The following is a 14,175-nucleotide window of genomic DNA, read 5'->3' as shown; positions in this document are numbered from 1 at the left end:
ATGGGCTATCTATCAGCTCGGAGACCACGGCTGCGGTTACCCTTGACGCCGCATCACAGACAGGAGCGCCTGCGATGGTGTACTCAACGACGCACCTGGGTGCACGAATGGCAAAACGTCATTTTTTTTCGGATGAATCCATCTTGTGTTTACAGCATCTTGATGGTCGCATCCGTGTTTGGCGACATCGCAGTGAACGCACATTGGAAGCATGTATTCGTCGTCACCATACATGCGTGATGGTATGGGGTGCCATTGGTTAGACGTCTCGGTCAGCTCTTGGACACTACATTTCAGATGTGTTAAGAACCGTGGCTCTACCCTTCATTCGATCCCTGCGAAACCCTACATTTCAGCAGGATAATGCACGACCGCATGTTGCAGGTCCCGTACGGGCCTTTCCGGATACAGAAAATGTTCGACTGCTGCCCTGGCCAGCGTTTCTCCAAATCTCTCACCAATTGAAACATCTGGTCAATGGTGGCCGAACAACTGGCTCGTCACAATATGCCAGGCACTACTCGTGATGATCTGTGGTATCGCGTTGAAGCTGCATGGGCAGCTGTACCTGTACACCCCATCCAAGCTCTGTTTGACTCAATGCCCAGGCGTATCAAGGCCGTTATTATGCCCAGAGGTGATTGTTCTGGGTACTGATTTCTCAGGATCTATGCACCCAAATTGCGTGAAAATGTGATAACATGTCAGTTCTAGTATAATATATTTGTGCAATGAATACCCGTTTATCATCTGCATTTCTTCTTGGTGTAGCAATTTTAATAGCCAGTAGTGTAATAACCCCTCCCAGTTCAAAAACAACAGCGAAGTGCATAGCTGCAACACTAGAAGAAAGTATGAACTTCACTATTCTGGGTTAAATCTGACTTCGGCACAGAAAGGGGTGAATTATGCTGCCTCAAAATCTTTCCTCATTTGCCAAATTGCATTAAGAGTCTGACAGGTAGGCAACCAATATTTAAAATCAAATTAAAAGAATTTTTGAGTGGCAACAATATGAAGCAATGAAAACTTATGTTAAACTGAGACAATCCATATCACTACGAAATGTCGTATTCATGATCTACGGAACAAGTATTAATGTAATGTTGAAAGGATTACTGAGAATGAGCTTCCAATCAAAAGAACACCATCTGTGCAAATAACGTGTTATTTTGAGCAGTTACTTGTGTATGTTGTGTGGTGTGTGGAGTACTCACTTGGCGGGGCAGCGATGGGTGTTGCAGGGCAGCAGGAGGCGGGGCGGCCGCTGCGACGCGTTGCACAGCTGCTCATCCGCCTCGGCGCCCGTCACCCGGTTGCGACACACCGTCCGGGACATCTTGCGCCCTGCACCACACGCCACTCCTCTCAGCACCCACAAGAAAACTCACTCCACCGGCCCGCAGGCACTCAACATCGTTCTCAACACACCGGGTACACACTACTAAACAACCACAAGACACCACGCCAATACCGTGCATTGCCACATTTTGCCTCGATCGTGGCCTCGCTTCGGACAGAAAGTGAGGAATAGTATGCGAATACATGGTTTCGTGGCGATAAATACTGATAAAATTCTCTAGGACTTCCAGGCACGTCAGGTGATTTAAAGTCCACGAGCTTTAACCCGAGCGCTCCTTGGCCACTGTCAAGTGATGGCTGCCGTGTTATTGCTGCTGCAGTCCTGAAACAGCCGCGCTGCCTTCTGTGACGTCACTGGTGCTCACGCTAACGCCATATACGACAATCTCTGGTAATCCATCAAATGGGACTGCAGTCGGACACGTAGTACTTGAATGATAACGACAAAATCAGTGGCTGTATTTGAATCTAACGTCGTTTCTTGTTTTTAAAACATGCTACCACTTTCGACACCATGTGGTATAATCTTCAGACCCCGAACGTAACCTGGCGTAACACTGCAGAGCGATATGAAGTGGGACAAGCATGTAATGGCAGTTGTGGGGAAGGCGGATAATCGTCGTCGGTTCATTGGAAGAATTTTGGGAAGATGTGGTTCATCTGTGAAGGAGACCGCTTATAAAACACTAATACGACCTATTCTTGAGTACTGCTCGAGCGTTTGGGATACCTATCAGGTTGGATTGAGGGAGGACATAGAAGCAATTCAGAGGCGGGCTGCTAGATTTGTTACTGGTAGGTTTGATCATCACGCGAGTGTTACGGAAATGCTTCAGGAACTCGGGTGGGAGTCTCTAGAGGAAAGGAGGCGTTCTTTTCGTGAATCGCTAGTGAGGAAATTTAGAGAACCAGCATTTGAGGGTGACTGCAGTACAATTTTACTGCCACCAACTTAATTTCACGGAAAGACCACAAAGATAAGATAAGAGAGATTAGGGCTCGTACAGAGGCATATAGGCAGTCATTTTTCCCTCGTTCTGTTTGGGAGTGGAACAGGGAAGGAAGATGCTAGTTGTGGTACGAGGTACCCTCCGCCACACACCGTATGGTGGACTGCGGATTATGTATGTAGATGTAGTTGCAGATGTCGTCCACAACCGTTTCTTTGTGCAGGTCACGTTCGGGGCCTGAAGACGACACCTTGTGCTGTCGAAACTGATAGCGTGTTTTAAAAAGAATAAACGATATTAGATTCAATACAGCCGCTGGTTTTGTCATCGTTATTCAAGTAATATATGACAATTTTTTTGCTGCACACCGGCCGCGTCCACTTCAACCTTCCGATGGCTGGCTCCCAAGCCGTGCTTAGCTGCAGGCCGCCGTCTTTAGTGAGAGTGTTGTCATAAATTGTTATCTCAATCGCTTTTTTGATCACTCCAACCCGGGATTCATTTGTCTGTTAAATAAAAGAGGCCCTCCCGAATGAAATTCGGTATCTGTTTTCCAAAGCATGCCCTGCTGCCGCCTAAGTCTCAGGATACTGCAGGAGGACACACTTTCCGTCTTCTACACGGCTCTGTTCAATAGTACGCCCAGTCTGTGAGACTTAAAATGGTCCACAACAGTATGGTATTTTGTATACCTCTTTCACAGTCGTCATGAGCTGTCGCAGTTTTGCTGGAGATCTAAAAATTGAGTTCTCTTCAGGAGTCGGCTAATTTTTCTTGTTACTGAACCACAAAATGGAAAAAAAACGCAAGCTCCTTTGCGACCATTTTGCCGTACTGTGGTGGATTTTAAACAATCTGACGCAGCTGTAAGCCAGAGAGAATTTTATGACGAGAGCTATAAGTTTCTGCAGATATGTAATGTGCAGCCGAATTCACTCAGTGATGATAACAACGCGTAGAGCTACCAAATAGCGGAGACTTTAATTGCTATGTTTCACTCTGTGTTTACCATTTACTGGCAAGGTTACTGAGCTGTAATCAATTATTCAAAATTACAGTCACAATCGCATTATTTATTTTGCCGCCAACCGGTTTCAGCCCGCGATGGGGTCATTTACACCATTTGGTCGCTCGCTGGAGTCGTCACCCTGCCTGTGGACGGTTGGTTGATTGATTATAAGTAAATTAATCGCTGTTTATCTCCATACAAATATGTTGTCTAAAAATTTACTGAGCTACGTAGGAAGAACGTCAGTAATATTCCACAACTTTATTGGAATCTCACAGCACAAATCATTAGTCAGCCACTTAACACCGTTCGCTTTGGAACGCCGTGGATGGTGTACAACTGGTACCAAGCAGTCCTGTGACCCTCCACCGTGGACGTAACTCATTCCGTTGAAGTGGCGTAAATGTCCCAGTCGGTTGTATGGAATCACTGAGGTATAATGGATCGACGTCGAGATGGGAAAGGATAATAGAAAAGAGATACCGTATCTGGACATGTCACGAAATTATCGATGCCTGTAATCGCCGAATCAATGTAAGTAGAAGTCCTGTTACAATCTGTATTAAATGTTAAGATACGTGTTTCTTGTCTGACCACAAAAATTAGTTCTTTTTTTTTATCTCTGATCTCGGGGAGAATGTGTGATATTTGTGAAGACTAGCAGCGCTGTCGAATACTTGGTCACAAGCTGTAACGCGTGGAAGGCCGTCGCCCATCAGTGTATATTGTCCCTGTTTACCACGGAGGTAAGAAAAGAGGGGAGCTGGAACTATGTCACAAACTTGAAGCCGACGTTCGCCTCTTACGTGGCCCAAAACATCAAGTTCACTGCATTTGTATCTCCATGGTTCACCGCGGTGATACTTCCTCATGACGCCTCTCTGACGTGCAAGCGCCCAGTTTCGACCGCTGGTAATATCTATCAACTCTCATGCTCGTATTCCAAATAGCATCTGGTTCTTTGACTGTGTGAAGACGGAGCTGTTTCATCAAAAATGCAAGCCTGCGTCGTTCCTGGATATACTAATCGATCCAATAGTAATGTAAATGAAGGAACTATGATAAATGTAACTGCAATACCAGAAGAAGAAAGTGACATTCATTTCTCCACTTTAAGGTTTTCTGTAGGACAATCAGGGGTTCACAATGCTACAACCAAAACGATTCTCTTTCACAACTCCTCCTATTCCGCAGAAGACTATCTATTATTGTAATGTGTGGATCGTGATGGACAGGAATTACTAGTATCTGTCTGTTTGTAATTGAAAACTAATAAAGCATATTTATAAAAAGTTGATGTTAATATAAAATGCTTCATTCCACAGCACTACGGTTTAATGTGCAAATGGTACATGGGACACGAAACTAACTTACTACTGGTATATAACAAAGGATGGTATGGGCCTATACACTCTGAATACCTCTAAAAGAAATTCAAAAGTAAAATCAAGCATATGCTTAAAGTGGATATACCGGGTGATCAAAAAGTCAGTATAAATTTGAAAACTTAATAAACCACGGAATAATGTAGATAAAGAGGTAAAAATTGACACACATGTTTGGAATGACATGGGGTTTTATTAGAACAAAAAAAAAACAACAAAGTATTGCTAGACGCGTGAAAGATCTCTTGCGCGCGTCGTTTGGTGATGATTGTGTGCTCAGCCGCCACTTTCGTCATGCTTCGCCTCCCAGGTCCCCAGACCTCTGTCCGTGCGATTAATCGCTTTGGGGTTACCTGAAGTCGCAAGTGTATCGTGATCGACCGACGTCTCTAGGGATACTGAAAGACAACATCCGACGCCAATGCCTCACCATAACTCTGGACATGCTTTACAGTGCTGTTCACATCATTATTCCTCGACTTTGAGCATTTCCTGTAAAGAACTTCATCTTTGCTTTGTCTTACTTTGTTATGCTAATTATTGCGATTCTGATCAGATGAAGCGCCATCTGTTGGACATTTTTTGAACGTTTGTATTTTCTTGGTTCTAATAAAACCCCATGTCATTCCAAGCATGTGTGTCAATTTGTACCTCTCTCTCTACACTATTCCGTGATTTATTCAGTTTTCAAATTTATACTGACATTTTGATCACCCGGTACTACATTCCAACTGTGATATATTTGATTATTCCTGAAAAACTGAAAGACTTACCGGCGAGAAGTATTCCGGAAGAAAGAAGCAAAAAGACTACTGTTGAAAGGTAGGCTCATATGTTACACATGTTAGGCTACCATTATTCAAAAATGACTTACATATATGCTAAAACAAAATAACCATTTACTGGGTCTAAGCATTTGAGACCATTCCCTTAATAACATTTACAGAATTGCACAATGCTGGAACAAGTTTACAAAAATTATATCTTTTTTTACCCTATAAACTGCTATAATTGGCCACACACTGAACGATGCGTCTTAGATAAGATTTCAGGCTGACAGGATGTGTAAACTGCAGTGGCACTAATGCACTAATGGTATGTATCTATACAGTTCTGTTTCTTTCACATTTCAATAATCGTTCACTTTGTTCACATGAACAAGATACGATAGCTTGCCTTGCTTCTAACCTCGTTACCCAAGTTTATGGGCTGACAGAGAACACGTAAGTAAGTTCTTTTTGCAGACGTGAACAATAAATTTGTCGTGCCTACAAGTTGAAACATGAAAATGTAACGAACAAAAAGCGGCACCAGTAAGCAAAGAAGTATTGGTTTGGGAGTTCCAGCTTCATTTGCTGTCGATACAAATACAGTAGAGGTGGAATTAAGTAAATTACGAAAGCATTCCTTCTATAACATATCCTTGATTATTCGAAATACGAGCAAATTAACAAAAAATGAGTTACATTAACGAGGCTAAATGTGTCATATTACTCGAGAAAATACACATTCAAGAACAGATTCAAACAGCTGTTGCACACGAAAGAAATAAGGATCAAGAAACAATCGTAAACAGTGCTCTGCTAATGATTTGTGCTATCAAAGATGGTATCAGGCCCCTCCTACCCCGTCTTCAAAACAACGTACAGCCTAAGTCTATAGCGCCAACTTCCTTCTTCTTTACGTCTATGCTGTTTTCTACGTGAGACTTTTTCGTAATTTTTGTGATTCATGTAAGGAGAATGGATTTGAGTTAAGTGCAGTTTTTGTCAGATTGGCTTGTTCATTCAGATATACAAAACTTTCAACACTAAATGAATGTTTGTTGAAGGTGTAAAACTAAAGCTGGATTTGCATAAAAAAGAAAATTAGTTTTATCTGAAAAATATGTTACAAATTTTTGTTATATATTGGAACCCAGAGAGGTGTTTCTTGAACCGTGCGAAAAAGGTTAGTGACTTTTTTTTAACTGAATCAGCTGTGGGTTCTTGGCAAAACATTGTATTTCGGAGAAGAAACACTTTCTTACCTTATTTCACAAAATTTTATTATTTTTGAAGGACCTGGGTTTCAGGTTGTAAGCCCATTTTCCAGTACACAACTGATTCAGAAAAGATAAACACATGCCAGCTTCTTAATCTATCGATTCTCGACTTATACTGCAAAACGAACCTCTGATGGCTGTTTTGACAAACAGATGACCTTTATAGTATAAGTCAAGAAATAATAGAGTAAACATTTGACATCTTTGGAATCAGTAACGTAATGGAAAATATACTTACAGCCCGGAACCAACACCACCCAATAGTAGTAGTTACGTTTTGTGAGACAAGGCCGAAAAGTGTTTCATTTAAGTTTATACGGTTAATGGCTTACCTAGACATTCGGAGACAAGTTTGAGGGGGTAAATTTTTTATCCTGTTATAATTTCCTTCTCACGCTATGGACAGCCGAACCTGCAAACGAATGGAAAATTGCATTAATAGTCAACGACCAAGCGACATCCACAGTGCTCATAGCCACACGGTTAATAAAGCCGCCCCATTTGTTGGTGCAAGAAATAGTGAACCACTCGCAATCATGTAACACGGTATAAAAAACTGTGGCCATAAAAAGGTTCTAACCGACAGCTACCGGAAAAAGAGTGTCACGGGCGCCCTGTCGGTGACAATCGGTTTCAAGCCCAACAGGCGTTGCTGCTACTACTGACTGCAGGGCCATCTTAACCAGTTTCCGTGCAGACAGTGCTAATGGACATTTAGAGTCTAGAACCTCACAAAATGCCACTGATCACAGCAGCACGTCTTCAATGGACTAAACAACAGAGTAGGTGTCTGAAATCGTGCATTGTGATCAAATGACTCGAGATTCATGTCTTCTCAAACGCGTGCACCGAGGCGCCAGTGAAGCGCTTATTCTGTGCAGGGTGCAGATAAGCCCAGAGGTGTTTCTGTGTTGTTTTGAGGATGTTTTTCGCACCTTGGCATGGGCCTATTCATTCACGTTAGCGCGAACATGGTCCTGGATGTTTGTCTGAGGCATTCTCGCAGACCAAGCGTTGCTCATTTTTCTACATCATGACAAGTATGCTGTGAAGAGTTCCGTTTTCCACGACGACAGTACCCTTTTCGCAGGGCTGCACACGTTATTTGCTCTTCTGACGAAAACTCAGACACCCCGTCATCTCTCGACTAGCTCTCTTAGCCACTTCACCACCCACCACAAACAACGTCTAGGAGTACTTGGAACAACAGGTGAGATACACACACCAAAAAAAGTTTTGCATCACTCCAGTTCCCACAATTACTGAAGATAAAAGTTGACTCTGGATATTATATCACAGGCACAGTCCCTTTGACTGTTCAGAGACGTCATTAAACTCGCTCAAAGATGAAAACAACCATGCATGGGCAGCGCCTATTACATGGAAGGGGCCGACAGCTGATCAGTTCCAGTCATTCCACCAGGAAGGAGGTACACAGCTCGTGTTGTCTGTAGTTCAACTATGCCTATACGGTCAATACCGCGGTTCGATCGCGCCCGCATTGTTACTCTGTGCCAGGAAGGTCTCTTAACAAGGGAAGTGTCCAGGCGTCTCGAAGCGAACAAAAGTGGTGTCGTTCGGACATGAGAAGATACAGGGAGACGGGACTGTCGATGACATACCTCGCTCAGGTCGCCCAAGGGCTACTACTGCAGTGGATGACCGCTACCTACGGATTATGTCTCGGAGGAACCCTGACAGTAACGCCACCGTGTTAAATAATGCTTTTCGTGCAGCTACAGGACGTCGTGTTACGACTCAAACTGTGTGCAATAGGTTGCATGATGCACAAATTAACTCCTGACGTCCATGGCGAGGTCCATCTTTGCAACCACGACACCATGCAGCGCGGAAGACATGGGCCCAACAACATTCCGAATGGACCACTCGGGATTGGCATCACGTGTTCTACACCGGTGAGTGTCGCATATGCCTTCAACCAGACAATCGTCAGAGACATGTTTGGAAGTAACCCGGTCAGGCTGAAAGCCTTAGACACACTGCCCAGCAAGTGCAGGAAGGTGGAGGTTCCCTGCTGTTTTGGAGTAGCATTATGTGGGTCCGACGTAATGGAAGGCGCCGTAATGGCTGTATGATACGTGAATGCCGTGCTTTGACAGATAGTGCAACCATATTGGCGAGACAGTCGTATTCATCGACGACAATTCGCGCCCCCATTGTGAGCATCTTGTGAATGACTTCCTTCAGGATAACGACATCGCTCGACTAGAGTGGCCAGCATGTTCTCCACACATGAACCCTATGGAACATGCCTGGGATAGATTGAAAAGGGCTGTTTATGGACGACGTGACCCACCAACCACTCTGAGGGATCTACGCCGAATCACCGTTGAGGACTGGGACAATCTGGACCAACAGTGCCTTGATGAACTTGGGGTTAGTATGCCACGACGAATACAGGCATTCATCAATGCAAGAGGACGTTTCACTGGGAATTAGAGGTACCAGTGTATACAGCAATCTGGACCACCACCTCTGAAGGTCTTGCGGCATGGTAGTACAACAAGCAATGTGTGATTTTCATGAGCAATAAAAAGGGCGAAAATGATGTTTATGTTGAGCGTTATAACAATTTCCTGTATAGATTCTGGAACTCTCGGAACCGAGGTGATGCAAAACCTTTTTTGATGCGCGTATAACAAGCAATTTGATAGCCCTATTGCATCAGTGCATAGTGCTGGGCAAGGCATACCTGAAGAAACTAAAGAACTCTCTTCCTCGCGAAACAGAGGGCGTTTTCAAGTTCACTGCGGCATCAGCGTGAAGTCTCGCGGGGGTGGTTCACTTATTGTCCACTGTGCTTACGTGCTATCTACTCTGGAGCCTCTTACAGACGTCTCTTTGAAGAGCTGGGCACGCTGACAAGAGTCTGAGAGGACAGTGAGTACCCTTAGCTGGCGCTGCAGGTGCGCGTAGTACTTACCGCCGCCGCAGGGGGCGGAGCAGAGCGACGCGGGGGCGTGCTCCCAGTGGAACAGCGGCTGCGCGCAAGACGAGCTGTCTCCCCCGCACACGCCGCACGCGTCCACTCGCTTGGACGACCCGATGCGCAGGTCGCAGCCCACGCGCTGCAAGTGCCACCGAACATTCATCCATCCATCCAAACTACCAAAAACATTTACTGCAGTTTACAGTTCAATTTCTAAATTATGCAACTACAGGGTTATTACAAATGATTGAAGCGATTTCACAGCTCTACAACAACTTTATTATTTGAGATATTTTCACGATGCTTTGCACACACATACAAAAACTCAAAAAGTTTTTTTAGACATTCACAAATGTTCGATATGTGCCCCTTTAGTGATTCGGCAGACATCAAGCCGATAATCAAGTTCCTCCCATACTCGGCGCAGCATGTCCCCATCAATGACTTCGAAAGCATCGTTGATGCGAGCTCGCAGTTCTGGCACGTTTCTTGGTAGAGGAGGTTTAAACACTGAATCTTTCACATAACCCCACAGAAAGAAATCACATAGGGTTAAGTCGGGAGAGCGTGGAGGCCATGACATGAATTGCTGATCATGATCTCCACCACGACCGATCCATCGGTTTTCCAATCTCCTGTTTAAGAAATGCCGAACATCATGATGGAAGTTCGGTGAAGCACCATCCTGTTGAAAGATGAAGTCGGCGCTGTCGGTCTCCAGTTGTGGCATGAGCCAATTTTCCAGCATGTCCAGATACACGTGTCCTGTAACGTTTTTTTCGCAGAAGAAAAGGGGGCCGTAAACTTTAAACCGTGAGATTGCACAAAACACGTTAACTTTTGGTGAATTGCGAATTTGCTGCACGAATGCGTGAGGATTCTCTACCGCCTAGATTCGCACATTGTGTCTGTTCATTTCACCATTAAGAAAAAATGTTGCTTCATCACTGAAAACAAGTTTCGCACTGAACGCATCCTCTTCCATGAGCTGTTGCAACTGCGCCGAAAATTCAAAGCGTTTGACTTTGTTATCGGGTGTCAGGGCTTGTAGCAATTGTAAACGGTAAGGCTTCTGCTTTAGCCTTTTCCGTAAGATTTTCCAAACCGTCGGCTGTGGTACGTTTAGCTCCCTGCTTGCTTTATTCGTCGACTTCCGCGGGCTACGCATGAAACTTGCCCGCACGCGTTCAACCGTTTCTTCGCTCACTGCAGGTCGACCCGTTGATTTCCCCTTACAGAGGCATCCAGAAGCTTTAAACTGCGCATACCATCGCCGAATGGAGTTAACAGTTGGTGGATCTTTGTTGAACTTCGTGCTGAAGTGTCGTTGCACTGTTATGACTGACTGATGTGAGTGCACTTCAAGCACGACATACGCTTTCTCGGCTCCTGTCGCCATTTTGTCTCACTGCGCTCTCGAGCGCACTGGCGGCAGAAACCTGAAGTGCGGCTTCAGCCGAACAAAACTTTATGAGTTTTTCTACGTATCTGTAGTGTGTCGTGACCATATGTCAATGAATGGAGCTACAGTGAATTTATGAAATCGCTTCAATCATTTGTAATAGCCCTGTATTAATTCAATAATAATAATTATTATTATTATTTTGCCGTCTGGGGGCTACTGTAATTAAAGGATGATTCACATCAGACGTGTTTTGCTTTTATTTAGAAAACATCATCCGTAGTCGTTCTGTACAAACTCACTGAGATGACAAAAGTCATGGGATACCTCCTAATATCGTGTCGGACCTACTTTTGCCCAGCGTAATGCAGCAGCTCGAACTGGCATGGACTCATCAAGTAGTTGGAAGTCCCCAGCAGAAATACTGAGCCACGCTTCCTCTATAACCGCCCATAATTGCGAAAGTGTCGCCATTGCAGGATTTTGTGCATAAGCGGAACTCTCGAATATGTCCCATAAATTGATTGGATTCATGTCGGGTGATCTAGGTGCCTGAACCATCCGCTCGAATTATCCACAATGTCCTCAAACCATTGGCGGTGACATAGAGCATTGTCATCCATAAAAATTCCATCAGTATTTGGGAACATGACGTCCATGAATGGTTGCAAATGGCCTCCAAGTAGCCGAACATCCGAGAATCCAAGTCCAAAGTGATCCTGATTCCGATAAGATATGGTTCATGCAAGTTGGGGCTAGACCCCATCGAAACAGGAGAGTGTTTTATGTCCTGGAGAAGAAGCACTTTGGGGACCACATTCTGGCTCTGTGGTACCCAGAGGCCACTGGCATGGGCCTCGATTGGCCGCCATATTCTCCGGATCTGAACACGTGCGTCTCCTTTTTGAAGGGCCGCATTAAAGACAAGGTGTACAGCAATAACCCCAAAGTCATTGTTGAGCTGAAACCAGCAACGTGGCACTACACAGAACTGGCGCTAATAGCACAGGCACATAGGGAAGAGTCACGACACGGATCTGTAAGTCCACGGTATTGATGATAAGTTGAGAAAGCCGTCCCGAAACACATGTCCTACAACACGCCACTGTTTCCTGCGCATGTACCCCGACATCAATACGGGATATGATGCACACGTACACAGGCCGCAGAATGGGTTGGCATACTCTGGATCAGGTGGTCGAGCAGCTGCTTGGGTATAGCCTCCCATTCTTGCACCAGTGCCTGTCGGAGCTGCTGAAGTGTCCTAAGAGTTTGAAGAAGTGCAGCAATACGTCGACCGAGAGAGTTCCAGACGTGCTCGATGGGGTTTAGGTCTGGAGAATAGGCAGGCCACTACATTCGCCTGATATCTTCGGTTTCAAGGTACTCCTCAACGATGGCAGCTAGGTGGGGCCGTGCGTTATCATCCATCAGGAGGAAGGTGGGACCCACTGCACCCTTGAAAGGCGGACATACTGGTGCAAAATGACGTTCCGATACACCTGACCTGTTACAGTTCCTCCGTCAAAGACATGCAGGGGTGTTCGTGCACCAATCATAACCGCACCCCACACCATCAAACCACGACCTCCATAAAGATCCCTTTCAAGGACATTAACAGGTTGGTAGCTGGTTCCTGGTTCATGCCAGGTGAAAACCCGGCGAGAATCACTGTTCAGACTACACCTGGACTCGTCCGTGGACATAATCTGGGACCACTGTTCGAATAACCAAGTGCTGTGTTCTTGACACCAGGCTTTACGGGCTCTCCTGTGACCAGGGGCCAGTGGAATGCACCTTGCAGGTCTCCGGGCGAATAAAGCATGTCTGTTCAGTCGTGTGTAGACTGTGTGTGTGGAGACAACTGTTGCAGTGGCTGCCTTAAGGTCCCGAGCAAGGCTACCTGCAGTACTCCGTGGCCGTCTGCGGGCACTGATGGTGAGATGTAGGTCTTTTTGTGGTGTTGTACTTTGTGGACGTCCCGTACTGTAGCGCCTGGACACGTTTCCTGTCTGCTGCAATCGTTGCCATAATCTTGAGATCACGCTTTGTGGCACACGGAGGGCCCGTGCTAAGACCTGCTGTGTTTGACCAGCCTCCAGTCGTTCTAGCATTTTACCCCTCATAACGTAATCAATTGTGTTCTTAGATCCATTTTCAATACACAGTCACAATTAGCACGTCACAAAACGTCTGCGCAATTAATCACTGCACCGTACTCTGACATGCACCAACACACCTCTGCGTATGTGGACTGCTGCCAGCGCCGCCGTGCGACGACCGCAGGTCAAATGCACCGCATGGTCATACCCCGAGCTGATTTAAACCCGCAAATCGCCCACCAGAGCGTTGTTTAACCATTATGGTGTGCGTACTGTAAGACGTTCGGTACAGACACCATCAGATTATTTGACTTGTCGCTCTAACGAAGTAGGCGAGTGTCAGCAATATGTCTCGTGGTCTTATACTGGCGTGTTTATCTTCTGCCGTTAGGTCAGACGATAGAAATGCCACTTGCACGCTTAAGAGTAGCAGATTGACCGTGACCAACTTTAAACACAACTTGATTAATTTTCACACACACTTATTAACATAATAACAAGCATAAACATTACGTAACTTGATTCTGGATGCTATTTACACTCCTGGAAATTGAAATAAGAACACCGTGAATTCATTGTCCGAGGAAGGGGAAACTTTATTGACACATTCCTGGGGTCAGATACATCACATGATCACACTGACAGAACCACAGGCACATAGACACAGGTAACAGAGCATGCACAATGTCGGCACTAGTACAGTGTATATCCACCTTTCGCAGCAATGCAGGCTGCTATTCTCCCATGGAGACGATCGTAGAGATGCTGGATGTAGTCCTGTGAAACGGCTTGCCATGCCATTTTCACCTGGCGCCTCAGTTGGACCAGCGTTCGTGCTGGACGTGCAGACCGCGTGAGACGACGCTTCATCCAGTCCCAAACATGCTCAATGGGGGACAGATCCGGAGATCTTGCTGGCCAGGGTAGTTGACTTACACCTTCTAGAGCACGTTGGGTGGCACGGGATACAT

At 45.4% G+C, this 14,175-nt stretch overlaps 1 protein-coding gene across 1 annotated transcript in view; it reads right to left on the bottom strand.

Annotated features, from left to right (window-relative positions):
• The window catches only part of LOC124798414 (protein madd-4-like), a 473,991-nt gene that overhangs the window by 316,800 nt on the left and 143,016 nt on the right, over window positions 1-14,175 (bottom strand). Inside the window, exons 4-5 of the mRNA XM_047261811.1 lie at window positions 9,695-9,839; window positions 1,218-1,347 (exon numbers count right to left, since the gene is read on the bottom strand). Of these exons, the coding sequence (XP_047117767.1) occupies window positions 1,218-1,347; window positions 9,695-9,839 (275 nt within the window). The remainder of the gene's footprint in view (window positions 1-1,217; window positions 1,348-9,694; window positions 9,840-14,175) is intronic.

Source organism: Schistocerca piceifrons, chromosome 5 (assembly GCF_021461385.2).
Source record: "Schistocerca piceifrons isolate TAMUIC-IGC-003096 chromosome 5, iqSchPice1.1, whole genome shotgun sequence".
Classification (NCBI taxonomy): Eukaryota; Metazoa; Arthropoda; class Insecta; order Orthoptera; family Acrididae; genus Schistocerca; species Schistocerca piceifrons.
Note: the sequence above shows the minus strand (reverse complement) of the source record. Positions and strands in the feature narration are given on the sequence as shown.